Source organism: Triticum dicoccoides, chromosome 6A (assembly GCF_002162155.2).
Source record: "Triticum dicoccoides isolate Atlit2015 ecotype Zavitan chromosome 6A, WEW_v2.0, whole genome shotgun sequence".
NCBI classification, from domain to species: domain Eukaryota; kingdom Viridiplantae; phylum Streptophyta; class Magnoliopsida; order Poales; family Poaceae; genus Triticum; species Triticum dicoccoides.
In genome coordinates this window covers 50,815,301-50,835,756 of record NC_041390.1, presented here as the reverse complement: position 1 = coordinate 50,835,756, position 20,456 = coordinate 50,815,301, and the positions used below count along the sequence as shown (strand labels likewise).

Here is a 20,456-nt window from a genome sequence, read left to right as displayed (position 1 = left end):
GCGAGGCCGTGACAAGTCCGCGGCTGGTTCCGCTGGCGGTGCGTCCGGCTCGGGCCACGGAGACTCGAATACCACGGAAACCGGCGGGTCTTCTATGAACGCGAATGACCAAGGCGGCGTTAGTGGTGCTGGGGGAGCAATGGCAATGGCAGCGGACACCGTATGGTTCGAGCTACGCGAGCAGCGGAGGGGGCGGCGGCGGCCACGACGACGGCGACGGGGCTTACAGCTGGTTCTCGAGGTGGATCAGGGAGTAGTGCTGAAAATTGAGATGGGCTCTAGGCCCATATAGCAATTTCTGAAAAATCTGTAAGGGCCCATGTGGGTTATATGGCACTAGTGTAATGGGAAGTTTAGTCCCACCCCGCTAGTGGAAGGAGAGTTAGAGTGATTTATAAGGGTTTCTCTTCTACATGCTATTGGAGCTTGAGAAGAGAAGAGGCCCTCGCGCACTCCTCCTCCGTCGCCCGCCTCGTTACTAACGGGGATTGAGCCGAGCCGAGCTCACACCTACGTGCTTATTTTTGCCAGTCACTAACGGAGAATTCTCTGACAGCTGGGTCACGATCTGAGACGTCGGATCATGGGCTGTCACAGACTCGGACGTGGGTCGAGCCCACGTCTCTCCACGCGGCTGCGTCTATATAAGTGTGCGGTATCTCCTAACCCTACCCGCCACGAAAAGATCACATCTGCTCCACGCGCACGCCCACCGTCGTTCCCTTGCTGCTGCTACCGCCGGTGACTCCATCCCGTCCGCCGCGTACATGGTCGACGGGAGAGCAGGTCTCCGAAACCACGCCCTTCTGATTCCTATACGGGATGAGGGGCGAATAGGTTTTTGGGCAGCGATTACGTGACTGCTCGTTTCCGATCGTCCACTTCCTCTACGTCCGCGTTGCCTTCATCATCACCATGTCCACCGACGCCGAACGTGCCGCCGCCGAGAAAGCTGAAGCCGACAAGAAGGCCGCCGAGGACGCCGCTGCCTCTGCATGGCCTACTGGAGGGTATAACTCGTTTATCCCGCTCCTACTGTTTTCTGTTTTAGCCATGCTAGCGTTATACGTAGATTTTTCTGCAATTAACGTAGTATGTGCTAGCTTGACTGAATATCGGTATGTATTTATTTGTGTCAATGCCGTGCTAGTGATTTACTCATGGATTAATTTAATCAAGAAATTGCCTATTTACTCAACAAGTAGCAGCGGTGAATCAACCCCTTAACTAGAGGCGAGCTCATTTCACTTGGCTCCAAATAATACGGCTGGCCAGCTAGCTCTGGCCACTGCCTAATATTGTTCCATTATGTCTTGTGTGTCAACGTGTGAGTGTGACACGTACCGTATGTTTCTTGGAATGTTTAAGCTGTAATATTTGGCTTTTCTAGTACTGAAAGTCAGGCCATTGGCCTTGTTTCTGAATGGCAAAATGGTATATTGCACTAGTGAAGAAACTCATAGCAAACCCTCGAGTTATTTCGAAACTCGATTAGGAATAATAGAAATCTAATTGTGTTTTGAAAATAGTAACCAGAAATGACTTTTCCTCCAACATGGCTGGGATTTGGCTCATACAAGGCCCGTATTTGGATCTCCCCACCCTCCCAATCGACCGTGTCATGTAAAAATTCCTAAGAAACCCGATCCCATCCCACCCTGTTAGAAGGGAGAGAGGGATTTGATGAAATTGTTTTATGTATTGCTTGAGCCTCATGGGCATATATATAGAAGTACAAGGTCGTCTTGGAGTACAAGGCAAGGTGGAATAAATCCTACGCTATCCTATGTTTCCATAATAACAATGATACTCAACATCCGTCCGCAGTCACAACGATAGCGATGCAGACGGTGAGACTGGAGAAGAATCCGAAGGCAAGCCGACGGACACCCCCCCTCACAGTCGTAACGGTCGACGCATCACGGAGTCGTGGCTGGAGTGGCAACCGACGAGGTTGCTCAAGAAAGGCGATAGCCCTTTGTGCCGTTTGTCGAGGTAGCTGAGAGCGTAGGTGGTGTAGCCGTAGTCGAGGTAGCCGTGCGAAGAACGCCGTGGTCGGTGTCGAGTCGAGGGTCGCCGGTGTCGAGGTAGTCGTCGTGGAGCCGCGGAAGAAGAGCAGCGGCGGCGGCGACCTGATGAGGAGGAGGCGGCGGCTAGAGAAGGAGCGCGGTCAACACGACCGGCGAACGGACCCTAGGTACGGGCTGCGCAGCCCCCAGCGGCGGTCATGAAGGCCGACCGCCCCGGGGGCGGCGCGCGGGTGCGAAAGCGGCGGTGGCTAGGGTTTAGGATCGATTAGGCTAATACCATGTTAGAAGGGAGAGAGGGATTTGATGAAATTGTTTTATGTATTGCTTGAGCCTCGTAGGCATATATATAGGAGTATAAGGTTGTCTTGGAGTACAAGGCAAGGTGGAATAAATCCTACGCTATCCTATGTTTCCATAATAACAATGATACTCAACACACCCGACATGTTTCATATATACCCTTTCAGAAACTTCCAACATCTTTCTCTCCCCCACCCCTCTTCAGATCCCCATCAAAAACCATATTATGTTTAACACCACTAGCATGAGGAAAGTGTTGTAATATTTTTAAAGATCTCTCCAGTGGTATAGGTAAGCCCTCATTTTGAGTTGAGCAAGGCTACCAACCATTCCATGCAGGTTCTTAAGGAAGGTATTTGGCCAAAAACAATGCACAAGATGCCTCTATACAATTTGTGCCCCTGGATGGAAGATTATAGAACCCATTCTTAGAATTTCATTCCGGTGAAAAAACATTAACTTGAGCATCAGAAAAACATAGGTGATGTCTTTCTTAGAGAGAAAAATTTCTCCTCAATCATACCAATATGAGCAAAATTATTCTTATATTATTTTCCAAAAGAATTACCCCCACCCACACACACAAAGACCCACACCCACCTAATAAGCTCCCCAACTTTATTATAAGAAGAAGAAGAGTACTACATTTCCTATTTCTCGGTTCACCCAGGGAAAAAAATCAAGACAACATATCAACTTTTTTAAAAAAATATGCCAATCCCCCGCCATTAAACCTAATTCTCCTATACCGCCACCTTGACCATCTAGAACTCTGTTAAGCTAATGCGACATAAAATCAAAGAAAAACTCCATGAAGCTACTAACTTACAAAACAAAACCAGAAAAAAAATATTAAGGCTCCCTACGTCGCACATTCTGCATATATGGATCAATATTGTATGTAACATTGGCACATTCCACACATTATTGCTTCTTTCATTCAACTTTAGTCAGTGTGTGCTTCATCATTTCTCGTAGATGTATATGTTGAAGTGAGCAGGCCCAGCTGGGAACAGCAGAACCAGTAGCAGCAGAACACAAGCAGCAGCAGTGGCAGTAGGCAACGCATCAACATAACTTATGAAAAATGGCTAGGCAATCCATATATACATTTCAACAATATCTATTTTACAGACATTTTGCTCTGCTTGATTGAGGTCGTGCTTCTTTGTTTCCCGCGCATGCCTATGACGTTTCCGATATCGTCCTACAATGTCCCATGACCCCATGCACTCTGTTTGTTTGCCATATCACTGACGAGGAGAGCTAGCTTCCTAAGGCGTGGAACTCGTCCATGATTAGTCCCTTCGACAAGATTCATCGTCTTTTAGGTGTTTATGTTGCATAAAGGGTCGTAAAATGTTGGTCACATAATGAATTTGTTTGACTGTATGTGCTTCTTGTTATGCCTTTTTCTCTTGTGAAGAAATGTACTTTATTTCCATTGTACCAACAAATTATTGCAAAGCACAAAAATATACTCCCTTCGCCCGAAATTACTTCTTGTAGAAATAGATAAAAATGGATGTATCTAGAATTAAAATACGTCTAGATACATCCATTTCTCCAACAAGTATTTTCGGACTAAGTGAGTATTACAATGGGATGTTTTTTTACCGATCCCAACAACCATTTCCATCATGAGAATTGCGAACACGAGCAATATGATTATATACATGAGAAAAAAAATTGATGCTTCCATCCATCATCAATACCGCTTCTGTTGCATAAAAGCATGTTGAACTTTGCTTTGGTACACCCCCGTGGGAAACGTTTATATATTTCAATACAAATTCAATCAAAAAGGGTAATATAGTCTTTTGTATCCAAATATTTATATGGTGATAGCCTTCTGAAGTAACTTTAAGATTGGTGTAAACTTTTAGGGGGGTGTACCGAAACAAAATTCAAACATGTTTCCACTGGTGATTATTTTTTGATTTTACAGGTTTATCTGTTGGAAAAACCCCATAAATTGCGAAAAATCGAACATTAACAGAGACACCTTCCTTTTTTTTGAGGGGTGAAATATTCATTTATTCATCACCGAAATCCACATGATGTGGGATACAACGCGGGTCATGAGAGGTGCCAAACCAGACGTGGCGACCTAGACCCTGAGAAAGAGAAAAACGAGCTAAACTATGTGCTTCATAATTAACAACACGACCTCGAAAATAAATTTGAAATTATGCAACGCGGCTTTCGCCCTAATCTTAGCAATGACCGCTCCATGCTCCCCTAGTGTTCCGGACATGATATCGGACACCACTTGCTTGCAATCGCTGGAAATCAAACAATTTGTCAGGTTCATGTCCTCCGCCAGGGCTAGCGCCTCCCTACATGCCACTGCCTCCAGTATTGTTGGATTGCTCACGCCATGAATAACGAGCGCCGAACTTCCCAAGTAGGTTCCTCCATCATCTCTGCATACGGCTGCTGCAGCTCCTCCTCGCTCATGCCTCACAGCAGCATTAACGTGAATCTTTGCAAACCCCGGAGGTGGAGCCCTGGCTCTAGGGCGTACTGAGGTAACCGGTGCATGGGCACGATTCGGTGCTAATTTCTGTTGGGCTGAGACTATCTCCAGATCGTCCATAAACCTGCTGATAAAAGCTTTGGTAGATTGTGGACTCTGAAAAACCCCTTCGTGTATAGCTTTCCTCCTAGCTGACCAAATCGCCCACAGAGAAACAGAGAGCAGCACAAACTTCTCGTGCTCCAGATCCTCCATTAACGAAAACAGCCAATACTTTGCAGTAGGTTCTGTAACTGTCATCATTTTATGCACCAGCTTGTCATCGGTCAATGCCCACACGCATCTGGATGCTGCACATTCCAGTAGCGAGTGCCTTCAAGAATCTGGCGCTCCGCAAAGGCCACACCTAGCCGAATCAGTCATATGTCGGTGCGCTCGTACGTCGTTTGTGGGCAGGGAATGCTTAGATAGACGCCACAAAAACATTCTCACCTTTGCCAGGACAGGCGTTTTCCATACTCTTTCCTCATCATTGGAGCTTGATGAGCCGGGATTTCCATCCAGCCAAGCTTCTCTTCGTTGCTTAGTAGCGACTAACATGCGATATGCAGATTTGACCGAAAAAACCCCGTGCTTCTCGAAGTGCCAGCTCCAGAAATCAGGCATGTTACGGGTGCATAGTGGTATACCCAGGATTTTTCGGGTGTCCATCGGCAGGAAAGTAGCTTCAACTTTTGCTCGGTCCCATGATGCCGAGGTATGATCAATTAGCTCAGATACTCTGCCTGGTGGGTTTGTCACCAAACACCCATATGGTCTTGGCATCTCCTCCCTCGGGATCCAGTTGTCCCTCCAAATATTTGTTGTCTCTTCATTCCCGATCCTTCTGATCAATCCTTGTCTCAGTATATCTCTGCCATCAACTACAGCCCGCCACACTTGGCTAGGGTGGCCACCCAGATTAGCTTCTAAAATATCAGACTGCGGAAAGTAGATACTTCTGAGGATTCTGGCACATAAGGTATTAGGGTGCTGCAACAATCTCCAAGCTTGTCTAGCTAGCATAGCTAGATTGAACAATTCAAAGTCCTTGAATCCTAGACCTCCCATTCCCTTAGGTTGTGTCATTGTTTGCCAAGAAACCCAATGCGGTTTTCTTTTGCCCTCTTTGCTTCCCCACCAAAACTTCCTTATCAACATGTTCAAGTGTTCACAAAGGCCCATTGGAAGTTTAAAGCAGGACATAGAGAAGACAGGCACTGCTTGAGCAACAACTTTAACTAGCACCTCCTTACCCGCCGATGACATGGTGTTTGCAATCCACCCTTGCACTTTGCTCCATAACCGGTCCTTTAGGTACTTAAAGGCGCCGTTCTTTGAATTTCCAATGTCCGAAGGCATTCCAAGGTATTTCTCATTTAGGGTTTCATTGGGGACATTTAACAAACATTTTATCTCCACCCTTACACTCCCATGAACTCCTTTACTGAAGAAGATTGAGGATTTGGAGTAGTTGATTCTCTGTCCCGTAGCCTGACAATAAGTGTTCAGCACCTGGTTAACCTCATTAGCCCCAACACTATTGGCTGCTGTTCTTCAACAGAGACACCTTCCTTTTTTCTGAAAAAAGAGACTAGCTAATTAGCACTTTGGGCCGTGATTTCTTCAGTATAACTTTGGGCTGCCTGCCTCCTGCTTCGACTCCACCACATCCCCGCATCCGCAGTGAGGAGGGCGAGATGAGTAGCCGCCGCCGCCACCCTCACCCCCTCTCGCCGGCGGCGGCGCCGCTGGACGATGACGACCTGCTCTCCGAGATCCTCCTCCGCCTCCCCCCACAGCCATCCTCCCTCCCCCGCGCCTCTCTCGTCTGCAGGCGCTGGCGCCTCCTCGTCTCCGACCCTCGCTTCGCCCGCCGCTTCCGCCTCCACCACCGCCGCAACCCTCCCCTCCTCGGCCTCCTTCACATAGGCTTTCGAACTCGCGAGCTCTCCTTCGTGCCTACTCTGGAGCCCCCCAATCGTGTCCCGCCCGGGCGCTTCTCTTTGAAGTTCGACGGCGTCGTGCTCCTCGGATGTCGCCATGGCCTGGTACTCGTCTACCACGCGTCTTGGAAACAGATCCTGGTGTGGGATCCTGTCACCGCCGACCAGCACCGGATTGCCGTCCCCCCTGGGTTTGCGAGAGATGAGGGGCGCCCCCTGATCAGTGGGTCGGTGCTTCGTGCTGCCGGAGATGCCCAACACTTTCATGTAGCCTTGACAGTGGTAGACTACGAGGACAAACAACACAGACAAGCTCTCGCATGTGTGTACTCGTCAGAGACCGGAGTATGGGGTGATGTCGTCTTGACACCGCTTCCATCCAAGGCTTCTGTGCGCACGCTGGTTATTACAGATAAGACCGCTGTGCTAGTTCGGAATTCTCTTTACTGGCTGCTTTTGGGGAATTTGGATGGATTGCTGGAGTTTGATTTGGAGAGGCAGGTCCTAGCTGTGATACGGATGCCAATGGATTTGGTTGCCAAGGGAAGTTATGATATCTGTGTGATGCAGGGAGAGGATGGTGGTCTTGGTCTCTTCTGTGTGCTGCAGTTGGACTACATTGCCCAATTATGGGAGAGGAAGTCTGATTGTCATGGTGTTGCTTCATGGGTGCTAGGAAGAACTATTGAACTGGACAAGCTAATTCCCATGAATTTAGCTGAGAAAATGCCCGTTGTGGTACTGGGGTTTGATGAGGACAATAATGTGGTGTGCTTGTGGACACCATCTGTCTTCTTTATGGTCCATCTCGAGTCATTGCAGTCCAAGAAACTTTTTGAAGCCAACTTCATTTTTGGTTGTCACCCATTCGAAAGTGTCTACACTGCAGGTAATATCATGCTTTCACATATTGGGTTTAACAAAACCAAGTTAATGTTCAATAATTGGTTGGCGGAGTTCGCTCACATCCTTTTGCCTTAAGTTAGCAATTTTAAGTAGTGTCTCATACCACCTGTTTCTTTACTACTTGATGGCCTTTTTTACATTAAGTGATTTTGTTTTTGTAATATTCCTGTTCTGATTCTTGTGTGGTGGCGTTTTAATGAATAATTATGATCTTGACTTTTTTGTTAGTGTTATCTAATTTATTTTATGCTCTGTAGCCAGGCAGCTGTCAGCTTCATTTCTGCAATTCTTGTGGTTCAAGGCAGAACTAACAAACTGTCTTTATTAAGTTCATTATATGAATGTTTATACAACAAAACAATGAACGCCAAGATTGGCAAATGATTTATTTAAAGTTGAACTATGTTTCAATGTTCTATGCCTATTAACATATACTGTACAATGGTAGTTTTAGTGCATAGCTACAGAGCAGTTTTTTCTTGAGATAAGAATAAGATACATGGTAGTTGGAGGTGGAGGTTGAAGCCAACTACTTGAGAAACTTGCTTGAACCAACTGAAATGTCAAATAGGTAGCTCAAATTGGTACAGTTAGAAGCTTCAAGCTCACCCTATTTCCTTCATTCAATATTTATTATCCTTGTTAATCTCGCTACTAAATTCAGCCCATATTGCTGAATAACTTTTCATTTTATCACTTAAGGAGAGTCCCTAGCACGAGTAGCAAATCCATTTGTACCAGGGGCTAAATTTATTCTAAGATGATCTAAGTCTGAATAGTCTTGATCACTTTTATTGCTATGGTTTTCTAGTATGATTTAATTTTTTAAGGCTAAATTTATTTGAAGATAATCTAAATTTGAATAGTCTTGCTCACTTTTATTGCTAGGATTTATTAGTATGCCTATATTTTATTTATTCCGATGTGCAGTGCAATGAGCTTAATTATTCTTGATAACTTGCCTCTTCTGACCAGCTAATAGTCTCGAGCGTGCATCTGCTTCATTTTTAAGATAGTAATCAGCTTATACTTTTTTTGAAATATTCATTAAATTTGACAGTCGGCTTGGTTTTGTTTATCCATTCCTAATCTGGTATAAAACTGATATTGTTTCCCAAACAATTACTGTGAGTTTATCTAAACATATTGTTGATGCCTCCTCGTATCTATTTTGTTTTTTGTTGGAATGTCATTGATTGCTTGACTTGATTACTTCTTATGTTTGTAGAAACAGACATTGGTGGTGGACACGATGGGGCTGGTCTTTTGCAGAATACATAAGATGATTATCTGGCTAGATATGCTGTCGTGGTGTACTGATTGAGCAGGTAAGCATATCTTCTCCATGTATGTTGAGGTATCTGGACTGTTTTATTAATGTATTGCTTTTCTTTTTACTACCATTTCTCAAGTATACAATTATAAGCGAGGACTAAGACGTTTCCTGCTTGGTCACCTCCTATCCCGCTTTCATGGCAGGCTGCATTTTTTATCTTTCCTCCAGGCCCTGCTTCCTCATCCTTTCATGCATTCATCAGCAACGCTATATTCCCTTTCACATGCCTTCACCCACCTACTCTTTTATTTTGTGATGTTGTACGCCCTCACTATTGGATGTTTGCCTTCGATGTTCATCCAGTTGCCTTGCTTTCAGTTACCACCTTAATTCTCAGCTGGTTCCTTCTGTTAGTGTAGTTTCTTCTCCCTCTGGCTCCTCAGATGAACTGATGACTTGGGACCCTTCCGCTTTGTGCATATGTTAAATGTTAGCATAATGTGCATATGTTAAATGTTAGCATAATGAAATGCATCCTCTTTCGTGCTCTGCATTTGATTTCCTTTTTGTTTTACTACCCGTCGCTACATGCCTTTGGTTAGTTTTTTGGGGTTATGCATCTATCAAGTCATAGTGTTATTTTTATGTTGTTTCCTTTGTGCAAGTAACTTATAACTGACAATACATGAACATTTGCTTCACACTTTGTTTAAATTGGCTTATGACTGTCATTTCACATTGCTGCTTATCTTGGACCATTATGGTACCTAGTGAACTAATAACTGCCAAAATACTTGTAGAACATGCTTTCTTTAAACTTTATATTACCAATTAGTATCTTTTTGCTTACAGCTATTGAAATTTTATTGGATCATAATTCTTGTGATGGTCGGTTTGCTTAAACAATCAGCATCTCTCATCGTCTATCTAATTTGCATATGTAATTGGCCACTATCCACTAACATATCTTGTCTGGTCCAAGGTATATGTAGCTATGCTCTGTGGGCAGTGTATGTTCTCCACTTTCTGCCACGTTAGATGTTTAACACTTTATACTGAACACATGATCAAAATGGCATGGCTAGATTCTACCATAATGTCACGACCCGATCGTAAGATCTGAAGGGGGAGAGGGGATCGAAGAGGAGGAAGGACGAGGGTAGGTGAGAGCGAGCGGGGGAGAGAGACGACAGGAAGGAAATTGTTCATTCAATTCTCGATGCCCTCAGCGTCCACACACACACACGCATACAAGTAAGCCATGCCCACAACTGGCACACACACGCATTTCCCTAACAGTGGGCTTGGCCCGATCCCGCTAACTAGGTCGTCGTTGTTGCAGGTTCGGAACTTTGAACTGCATTTCTTCAGTCCGTTGTAGATTGATCTGCAGACGTGACATTTGCCCCCTCTCGAGTAGCAGCTTCTTCATCTTCCTAGAGTTGTGCGTCGGGGTAGCGCTGCCAAAGGACAGTGTAGTCTCCCAGGTAGCAGCTGACGGCGGCATGGAGTTCCATTGCACTTGTATTTGCACCACTGGAGTGTTCCGCTTCTTCATCATGCGATGGTCCAGGATGGCCACTGGAACACGCTCGGCGGAGGTGAGGTCTGGTATCTTGGGCAGCTCAGCGAAGACGGGTATAGTCGGGGACGAACGACTTGAGTTGGGAGACGTGGAAGACCAGATGGATGCAGCTGTCTGGAGGTAATTGCAGATGGTACGCCAGGTTGTCGACACGCTCTGTCACAGTGACGGGCTGAAGAACTTGTATTCCAGCTTGCGGCATGGGTGGTTGGCGACGGAGGATTGCGCGTAGGGTTGAAGCTTGAGGAGGACCTGCTCGCCCACGTCGAAGGCGCGCTCGGCGCGGTGACGATCAGCATGCTTCTCGAAACGCGCCTCGACGCGTTTGAGCTAGGCGCGAAGCAGCTCGGTGTGGGTCGCCCAATCGATCTCGTCGAGGGGCGCGTCCGCGGGAATGGTGGTGCTGACCGTGGGAAGACCACCCAAGTTGGGTTCCTGCCCGTACAGAGCTTTGAATGGGGAGCCATTGAGCGAGGCGTGGTGTGAGTTGTACCAGAATTCTGCTGTGGAGAGCCACTAGCGCCATTGCTTGGGCGTGTCGTGGACGGCGCATCAGAGATACATCTCCAAGCACTTATTCACGCACCCCGTCTGGCCATCGGTCTGGGGTGGTACGTCGTGGAGTACAATAGCTTGGTGCCTGCAGCGGCGAGAATTTCCCGCCACATCGCGCTGGTGAACATCTTGTCGCGGTCGGAGACGATGGAGTGCGACACGTCGTGGAGTCTGATGATGTTGTCCCAGAAGGCGCGGGCGACTTGAGCGGCGTTGAAAGGGTGCCGGAGGGGTACGAAATGAGCTACTTGGTGAGGCGATCGACGACCACCATGATCACGTCGTGGCCGTCTGACTTGGATAGCCCTTTGATGAAATCCATGGTTATGTCCTGCCATGGCTCTTGAGGAATCGGAAGCGGTTGGAGCTTGCCCGCGGGGTGGGTTTGCTCGTGCTGGCAAATGCTGCATTGCTTGAAAAAAATCTTCGACGACGCGCTTCAAGCCTGGCCAGGCGAAGAGCTTGCGTACACGCTGGTAGGTGGCTGTGGCGCCTGAGTGTCCTCCCACCGCGCTGTGGTGCAGCGCGGCGATCAGCTTGGTTTGGAGCGCGGTGTTGGCACCGATCCACAATTGCCCCCGTTGTCGGATCACTCCTTGCTGCAGAGTGCGGTCTTGGTCGTCGGTGTTGCAGAGGGCAAGCTTGGCGAGGAGCTCCTGTGCGTCCGCGTCCGTCTCGTACGAATTTGCCACCTCCTCCAACCACTGGGGCTGGCACACAGAGAGCGCGTCCAGCGACAGTAGGTGCCCCACCCTGGAGAGCGCGTAGGCTGTGCCGTTGTCTGCCCCTTCTTGTAGCGAAATGTGAACTGCAGGCCCACCATCTTGGACATGGCCTTGCGCTGGAGATCCGTGACGAGCTGCTGATCACCCAAGGAATACAAGCTCTTGTGGTCGGTGACGATCTCAAACGGTGCACGCTGGAGGTAAGGGCGCCACTTGTCGATCGCCATCATCACGGCGAGAAACTCCTCGTACGCAGAAAGCTTTTGGTTCCGCACGCCCAGCGCCTTGCTTAGGTACGTGACGGGGTGGCCGTCCTGAACCAGCACCGCGCCCATGCCGGTGTCGCACGCGTCGGTCTCGATGGCGAATGAGCGCTTGAAGTCTGGGAGCGCAAGCACGGGCGTGCTCACCATCGCCTTCTTGAGCATCTCGAACGCGGTCTGGACCTTGTCGTCCCATAGGAATCCTTTCTTCGTGAGAAGGCGCGTCAGGGGCTTCGCGATAATGCCATAGTGTGGCACGAACTTGCGGTAATAGCCCGTAAGGCCGAGGAAGCCGCGGAGTTTCGTGGGCGTCGTGGGCACGGGCCAGGCACTCATGGCGCTGGTCTTGCTCGAATCGGTGGCGACGCCGTCCTTGGAGATGACGTGTCCCTGGTACTTGATCTTTTGCTGGGCGAACGAGCATTTAGAGGCCTTGGCGTACAGCTGGTGCGCCCGCAGGAGGTCGAGGACAGTGCGCAGGTGTTCTTCATGTTCCTGTAAATCAACACTGAAGACCAGAATGTCATCGAGGAAGATGATGATGAATTTGCGAATGTGGCGACCGAACACCAAGTTCATTAGACACTGGAATGTGGCCGGCGCGTTGCAGAGGCCGAACGGCATCACCCTGAAATAGTAATGGCCATGGTGTGTTTTGGAAGCCGTCTTCTCTTCGTCCTTCTCGCGCATGCGGATCTGATGATAGCCGGCATGTAGGTCGATCTTGGAGAAATATGCTGCCCCACCCAGCTCGTCGAGCAGTTCGTCCACCACTGGCCATGGGAATTTGTTTTTGACCGTGGCTGTGTTCAGACGCCGGTAATCGACACAGAAGCGCCAAGTACCGTCCTTCTTCTTGACCAACAGGACCGGCGCGGCGTACGGGCTCAGGCTGTGGGCGATGACCCCAGATTGCAGCATGTCCTGCACTTGCTTTTCGATTTCATCCTTTTGGGCTGGTGAGTAGCGGTAGGGCCTGGTGTTGATAGGTGCTGTGCCCGGCTCCAGGTTGATCGCACGATTGTACTGCCATTTGGGAGGCAGCGTTTTTGGTTCAGAGAACACATCTTCATATTTAGACAGAAGTTTCTGAATATTGGGAGGTGCAGGTTCAGGTTGTCAGTTCTCTCCACTGTAACCAAAGTCGCGGTCCAGATGTCGTTGGCTATTTCCATTTGGTGCAACTCATAAGCATCCAGTTCTGCGATGGGGGTAGATCGGATGTACGAACCCCTTGCAGATGCACTTGTTTGCCCTCGGTTTCAAATGAAATGGTTTTCTGCCGCCAGTGACAATTCATGGGGCTGTGAGCTGATAGCCAGTCAATTCCCAGCACGCCGTCGTAGGGCAATTAACGGTAGCACTCGGAGATCAGTGTGGAAGGTGTGGCCGGGCACTTGCCATTCCAATCCTCGCACAAGTTGATTGCATAACAGCCTCTGCCCATTGGTAACCCGTACTGACATCGACGGAAGTTTTTCTGTCTGAACTTTCAGGCGCGAGAGAAAAATTTCACTGATGAAACTGTGTGTACTCCCGGGATCAACCAAGAGGAGCATGATCTGATCGCCGACTTGGGCACGGAGGCGAATCGTTGACGGTGTTTCCTCCCCCGAAATTGCCTGCTGCGACAGCGAGCAGCATTCTGGTTCTTGTGCTTGAGGAGCATCGAGCAACTGTGGGGCGTGGACTGTATCGTCCGACAGGATCTCCCCAAAGTCGCCTACCTCGATCATCAGGATTTGGCCGGTGCGTTTGCACTGATGCTCTCTTGAATATTTGTCCCCGCAGCGAAAACAGAGGCCATTGGCCCTTTTGAACTCGCGCAGTTGGCGCTCTCGTGCATAGTCATCGCCCCCTTGCCGCGGCGCGGCTGCTGCATGAGCTGGTACTGTGGCCGCTGGTGGTACAGGTGGTGGTGGCCGTCCCACCAGTGCGATGCGTAGACGTGCGGTGCGTTGCTTCTCAATCTCTTCCTCCTGAATATGGGCGAACACGGCGGCGCGAGTTATGCTGGTTGGTGCCTGCAGTCAAACCCCCGATCTCAATTCGTCCTTGAGGCCGATCAGGAACTGGGATATGAAGAATTTGGAGCTCAGAGTTGGGTCCAAGGCAAGCAAGTGGTACATTGTTGTCTCAAATTGCTGTCGATATTCCTGGACACTGCCTGTCTATCGTAACTGAACAAAGTGATGCATCTGAACGTCGAACTCTTCCGGACCAAACTCCTCTTGCAGTGCTGCTCTGAATGTTTGCCAAGTGACCCCTGGGTGTGTCTGTCAATAGGCCTGGAGCCACATCGCAGCCAGGCCATCCATGTACAGCGCCGCGGTGGTGACCCAGCTGTGCTGTGGCACTCGATACAGCTGCGAGGAGCGTCGCCGTCAAACCTTGGGAAATCATGCCTGGGTGGCTTGATGCAATGGTCGCCGTGGCGATCGATCTCCGACGATGAGGGTGACCGCGCAGTGAGCAACGGTGGTCCGTGGTTGACGAGTCGGGCGAAAGCCAGCTGTGCCGCGCCATCCGTGTAGCGTGGCAGCGGCGGAGGACGGATTGGCGGGGGTGGAGGCGGGGGCGGTGGTCGGGGCGTAGAGGAGTCCGCGGTTGCTGTGATGCCCGATGGGGATGTGACACCAAGAGCGGTCGCCGCGGGATCGACCGTCGGGGCGGACTTGCGGGCCTCGTCCACATCTGCTTGCGTGAGGTCGATCTGCTTGGCGAGCAACTTGAGCTCGGCGGCGGCCTGAGCGTTGTAGGAGATTTGTGCTTGATGGCGCTTGTCGGCGGTTTTCTAATTCGCGTCGAGGCAGCGGATGATGGTTTCGAGCAAGCTCTGCAGCTTGTCTGTGGTCTCCGACATGGCGTCGAGCACGCGGTGAGTCTGTGCCGAGGGCTTGGATGAAGGTGTCGTGGTCTCGTTCGGGATCAAGATCGAACCCCGAGCAGGATTTTGGGCAAGCTCACCGGAGTGGCTCGCACCTGACCCGGTGGATTTTACCGATCGATCGAGAGCAGAGATGGCAGCGGTGGCGGCGGGGAAAATTTTTAGGGCTCTGAATACAGGATTGTCACGACCTGATCGTAAGATTTAAAGGGGGAGTGGGGATCGAAGAGGAGGAAGGATGAGGGTAGGTGAGAGCGAGCGAGCGAGAGAGAGAGATGACAGGAAGGAAATGGTTCATTCAATTCTCGATGCCCTCAGCGTCCGCACACACGCATACAAGTAAGCCAAGCCCACAGCTGGCACACACACGCATTTCCCTGACAGTGGGCCTGGCCCGGACCCGTTGACCAGGTCGTTGTTGTTGCAGGTTCAGAACTCTGAACTGCATTTCTTCACTCCGCTGTAGATTGATCTGCAGGCGTGACACATAAATATTGCTTTCGTCATGAATTGCATTTTAAGTAGCATGTTAAATACTCCGACCAGAAATATTTGTTGGAGAAATGGATGTATCTAAACGTATTTTAGTTCTAAATACGTCCATTTCTATCCATTTCTTCGACAAGTATTTCCGGATGGAGGGAATATTAGAGATGCTATAGAAATAGTCGAAGTACGTATTTTGATGTTATGGAGAGTAAATAAAGATGGCATCTATTTTGTCTGAAGGAGGAGAGTATTAGTAGGATCATGCAGGACCCCTCACTTGAGGTTTACTGCCTAAGTGTAACTAAATTTGGTCTGTTAGCGACTGGCTAGCTCATATCTATTTCTGAAAAGCATTTCTATAAGCTAGAAACGAGATGGTTCGGCTTTGCTACTCCACGAGCCCCTCATATGCCATTATAACAAGGTTCGATAAGCTAGGATGTCCAGTATTTCCCTATAATGGGTTATTTGAAACACTTATCTTTTAGCCTTTACTGAGACCAGAATACCAGATGTGGCCAAAAACTTGAGAATACGCCAGCAACAAGAGTTGAAGATGTAACACATACTTTTTTATTAACAGTTCTCCTATAGCTGCTCTCTGTTTGTAATGTTGGTTCTGTCCAATAATGCTGAGACGATTCAGTTTCTGAATTTTTTCGCACAATTTCCTCAGTAGCAGCAAAGTTAATGTTTACTGTTTGTGTCATCCTGATACATAACTTTAGTGGCTTTTCCACGAATAAATTGTACAAATTGGTTAGACTGATGAGATTGATTGTCCCGCAGGGCCGCAGGTATTTAGGATTACGTTCTGGGGACTGAGATGCAGAAATGGGTTGTGTGGTGTAGATTCTTCCATTGTGTATGCTGCTATGCAAGGGGTCTGTGATGTGCTCCACTCAGAAATTGGCTCTCTGTACGGGTCAGTTGTGAAGTATGACGTTTAGGAACTTGCTGGATATTACCGGTGACTCGCTTGAGTTAATGATTAGTGTTGCTTCCAGTTGAGTTTTCAACTTCTTTACATCTCTGCTGATGTTATATGCCCCATGTTGCTGTTGTCTTAGATTGAAATTTTGTTTCTCAAAAGATGATGGTGATCATGAAGGTGACCGAATCCAGACGAAGATACGTCCCTTGTTTGTACCAGGATGTGAGTTCCGTTGATCTGTTTGTTTGTCTACGCAGAGTTTCACCTTGTGATTTGTAGTATGCCCAAGTTTGTACTCTGTCCTGACATGAATTGTTCCAGTGGAAATACATCCAGAAGGTTGGAAGTTGCTTGGAAGTATTTGTTGAGTCACTTTTTTAACAAACACCCAAGGAACAAATGGGCGTCGCAGGAACAAATGGCATGGCACAACACCCAAGGAGTGGCATCAATTAGTCTGAGATGAGAAACAATAAGTCTTTGTTGAGTCACTTTTTTAACAAACAGTGAGGATATAGATCATAAGATGAACATTGTTTCAAAACTTAATAAACAATTTTACAGAGCATGTACAATGGTGACTCAGCCAACTGATAATTGCTCAACTTGCATATATAGAGAACTCAAACATGAAGGAAGCAACCAGCAGAGAAGCTGGTCGAAAAGCCATAAACTCTTCTACTGCTTCTGATCATCATACAACGAGAAGTTTAATCGTTCTCAAAGACACTAGAAATTCAAAATAAACCCCATGCATAGATTTCTTTGCTGTTCCTCACCAACATCATGTAGCTAGGCCCCTGGGTGGGGTGGAGAGAGAACAAATTAATTAATGATAACGTTGCTGAAAAGCAGCAAGACACAAGGGGAACAGTCAATCTCCCCATATAACAGTTATGCCAAGCAACACTAATTTCGCTGGTTATTTCGTTTGTTGATCAACTAAAGATTCATCTACCATAAACCTCTCATGGTTTGATCCGCTAAAGATCCAGCCACCTGGAGCCAAGGTAGGTATTGGTTTCTAGTGTGCTCTTTCTAGCAGCGCTTTCTTAGTCTACTCTTGACCGGAGGTAACATAGCAATGGTAGCAGAACAGAACTCACTCACATTCTTGTCCCATCTAGGGACTGAAATGTTGATGTCTGCAAAGCAAACGGAGAGAGCCGACCATAACCAATAGAACATGGAGCATATGGGAGACGAAATTTGCTTGCCGCGGGTCACCAGGCGTACCCCTCATGCTCCAGAACCTCCTCAAGGTGTATGCCCATATATTTCCAAATTTCAGATATTTCGAAATTCCAGATGCAAATCATTTTCTTGTTCGTTGCAACAACAATGTCAGCATATCCTTCCAGACTTCAATAACTTGCTCTATTTGTTTCTTCTGCATTACAAAATAAAAAAATGTTCAGGATTCCATGCATGAGACCAACGATATTTATTCATGTGTTTAGGAATACTGTTTACTCGGCGGCAATCTAGGCAGGTAGGAATAGTAGGAACAGAACTGCATCAAGTGTTACCTTCTGGAAAGCTTTGGCATGCATGGCTAAAGATATCTAAATTCCTAGAACTTGCAACGAAGAAATCTAACAGGATGAAAACAGTTCAACTTTCATGAGTAAAACTCAACCTGACGACAGAATTCTGTATGTTCTGTGAAACTACATCAATCTATATTGGTTATTACAGGCAAAGCAATCTGGTAAAATGCTCCATCTCACCTTTAACTTGTCTCGCCTTTATAGCAGCTAAAGTAGCGGTGATCGCCCCAACCTCTGCAGCAGATGCTTCAACCAAGTAATCAACACATTTGCTCGATCTTCTGCAGACACAAAAATTAAGTTCGAAACACACAGTAGATCACATTTATTATGAATAGAAGACCGTGCAAAGAAAGATGGTAGCACAAGTCTAGGACAGAAGTAATGCAAACCTCTGTCCCTGGACCACACAGCATTCTCAGGGCTGATATCAGTATGCACATCCCCATTAACTAACAGGAGAAGCAACTGGGGTTCCAAGAACCACATCTCCATCAGCAGTTGTTTCTGTAGTCATTTGCCTTGTTTGTTCATCATTGTAAGCAAATATGCCAGGTGCTCCTCCAGCTTGCATGTTAGCAGCAGCTGCAGCTGCTTGTTGTTTCAGCAGCAAACCTGTGGTAGCAATTACATATGAATTTTTGCATCAACAAAAAAAATAGTGAACCTATGTATTTCGAAACTAAAGGAAATGTAAAACTAATAATATGGCCTGCTACGCCACAAACAAAATCAACAAACGTAAAAACAGAAGATAAATTATAAGATAGCTACACCGCACTGTTATTGATACGCACTGCACAAAGAATAGCAATTATGCATGTGGTCGCTTCTGAGCAGGATTCGAAACCAATCTTGGACACAGTTTCAAGGATCTGCTTGTACCAACTTCTGCCGAACTCCAAGTAGTCAGAAGCAGAACTTCTACGGACCCTCCAAACAAATAGCCAACACCAATTTATAGAGTTGATTTTTCAAGTTCTTTTCATAACACATGGTGAAAAGCACGCTTCATTGAAATTATGCTCCCTAATGTGGCTAGAATTGGTGAGATTCAGCCATAATAAGGTGTACCAGTACGAAATGGGGGTCTTCTGACTCTGTAACTCAGATGTCAACTCTCTAATAGTTTGCTCGTAATTTACATCAACAGGCTTTAATCATATTAATGTAAACTAAGGATCATTAAGGTTGAATATGAAACCCCTTGCACACCTTCTTTGAGAGAGGGGAAAATAATTCACGAGGTGCTACCTGCTGGTGGCCGGAGGGAGCTGGGCTTGTTGGCATCGGCGAATACGGGAGGCGCGTTGAGAGCGATCACTCGCTCAACACCCATCTCGATGCCAGCGATGGCGCAGCCAGCCACCCGATCTAAAGTGGTGAGGAAGAGAAGCCGACGACGTTAATCGACGGGCAGCACCCGCCGAGGGCAATCCAAACCCCCGGGGAAGTAGCACGAAAGCCTGGAGCAGCAGGAAATAGTGGGAAGTAGTGCAGATGTAATCCCCTCACCCTCGATACCGCCTCCCCTGTATCGCCTCACTGTGCAGCATGGACAAAGAAAACCAGGCCAGCCAGAACAAACCGAAGGAAGCCCAAACCTACAAAAAATCAGCTGACCGGATCGATCGAAGACAATGTGAGAAGCAATATATATCGAATATCGCAATCTCCCAGATCGTATGAAAAATATGCGTGCATAGAGAGTTAACTAGTACTAAAATCCATGTTAACACAACATTTCCCCAATTCAAGAAGTTTACCAAAATGGCGATCAAATCATGATCCGGTCATAACAAGACGAGTAAAATCATATCATGAATTCCTCACTAGTTTGCAGCAAGGTACAACAATTATTCAACCAAGATCACGCATTGCCCACAGCAAGTGCAGCTCACACGAGATTAGATATAGAAAGAAAAAAAGATGTACTGTAACACTTTTGCGGTAGCGAAGCGAGGAGAAATGGCGCCTCCTGCTACTACAGCTTGTACTTGTAGCGCGCGACCTCGGACTCGTTGGGGAAGAACCCCATGAGGCTCCCGGCGGAGTTCTGGTAGGCGTACATGAACCCGCCCAGGACGCCGATGAGGCCCCCCGTCACCATCGACGGCCCGCGGATCCCCGGCTTGATCCCTGCGAGCACCGCCCGAGGACGCCGATTTGAGCCTCTGTGGAGAGGATATTCGTGACTCGTGGGGGGAGCTAGGAGGGAGTACCGGAGAGGTAGCCGACGGTGACGGAGACGGCGGAGATGGTGGAGAGGCGGAGGTAGTCGAGCGTGGAGAAGTTGCCGACGACTTTGGTGAAGGGAGGGTTCCGGTCCACCACCGGGTACTCCGGCTTCACCGACGCGGTGATGTCCGTGTTCATCGCGCGCCGCGGGGCTCTCTTCCTTCCTTCCGGTGGCGGCGGCGGATTTGGTCGCTGGGAGGAGGTGTGTCCGGTGTGGTTCTCGGGTTCTCACAGTGGGTGTGAGAGAGAGTAGT

The 20,456-nt window shown here is 47.9% G+C and overlaps 2 protein-coding genes and 1 pseudogene across 3 annotated transcripts; 1 reads left to right on the top strand and 2 right to left on the bottom strand.

Annotated features, from left to right (window-relative positions):
- Positions 1-6,581: 6,581 nt before the first annotated feature.
- On the top strand, positions 6,582-16,771 carry LOC119315616 (the record flags this gene model as incomplete). The annotated part of the gene is made up of 3 exons (XM_037590166.1): positions 6,582-7,683; positions 8,929-9,028; positions 16,270-16,771. Coding segments are annotated over 2 exons (1,155 nt in total), but the record flags the coding sequence as incomplete, so codon positions are not given.
- Positions 11,700-19,303, bottom strand: LOC119315615 (annotated as a pseudogene).
- Positions 17,050-20,438, bottom strand: LOC119314692 (NADH-ubiquinone oxidoreductase 20.9 kDa subunit-like). Of its 2 annotated transcripts, XM_037589390.1 has the most exons (6): positions 20,187-20,438; positions 19,480-20,103; positions 19,219-19,338; positions 18,357-18,579; positions 18,145-18,245; positions 17,050-17,804 (listed from the first exon to the last, which is right to left on the bottom strand). In XM_037589390.1, exons 1-2 carry the CDS (start codon positions 20,338-20,340, stop codon positions 19,949-19,951), a joined length of 309 nt encoding a protein of 102 aa, XP_037445287.1. In that variant the 5' UTR covers positions 20,341-20,438; the 3' UTR covers positions 17,050-17,804; positions 18,145-18,245; positions 18,357-18,579; positions 19,219-19,338; positions 19,480-19,948. The 2 variants fall into 2 exon arrangements, with proteins under 2 accessions (XP_037445287.1, XP_037445286.1); XM_037589389.1 differs by having other exon boundaries at positions 19,219-20,103.
- Positions 20,439-20,456: the final 18 nt, after the last annotated feature.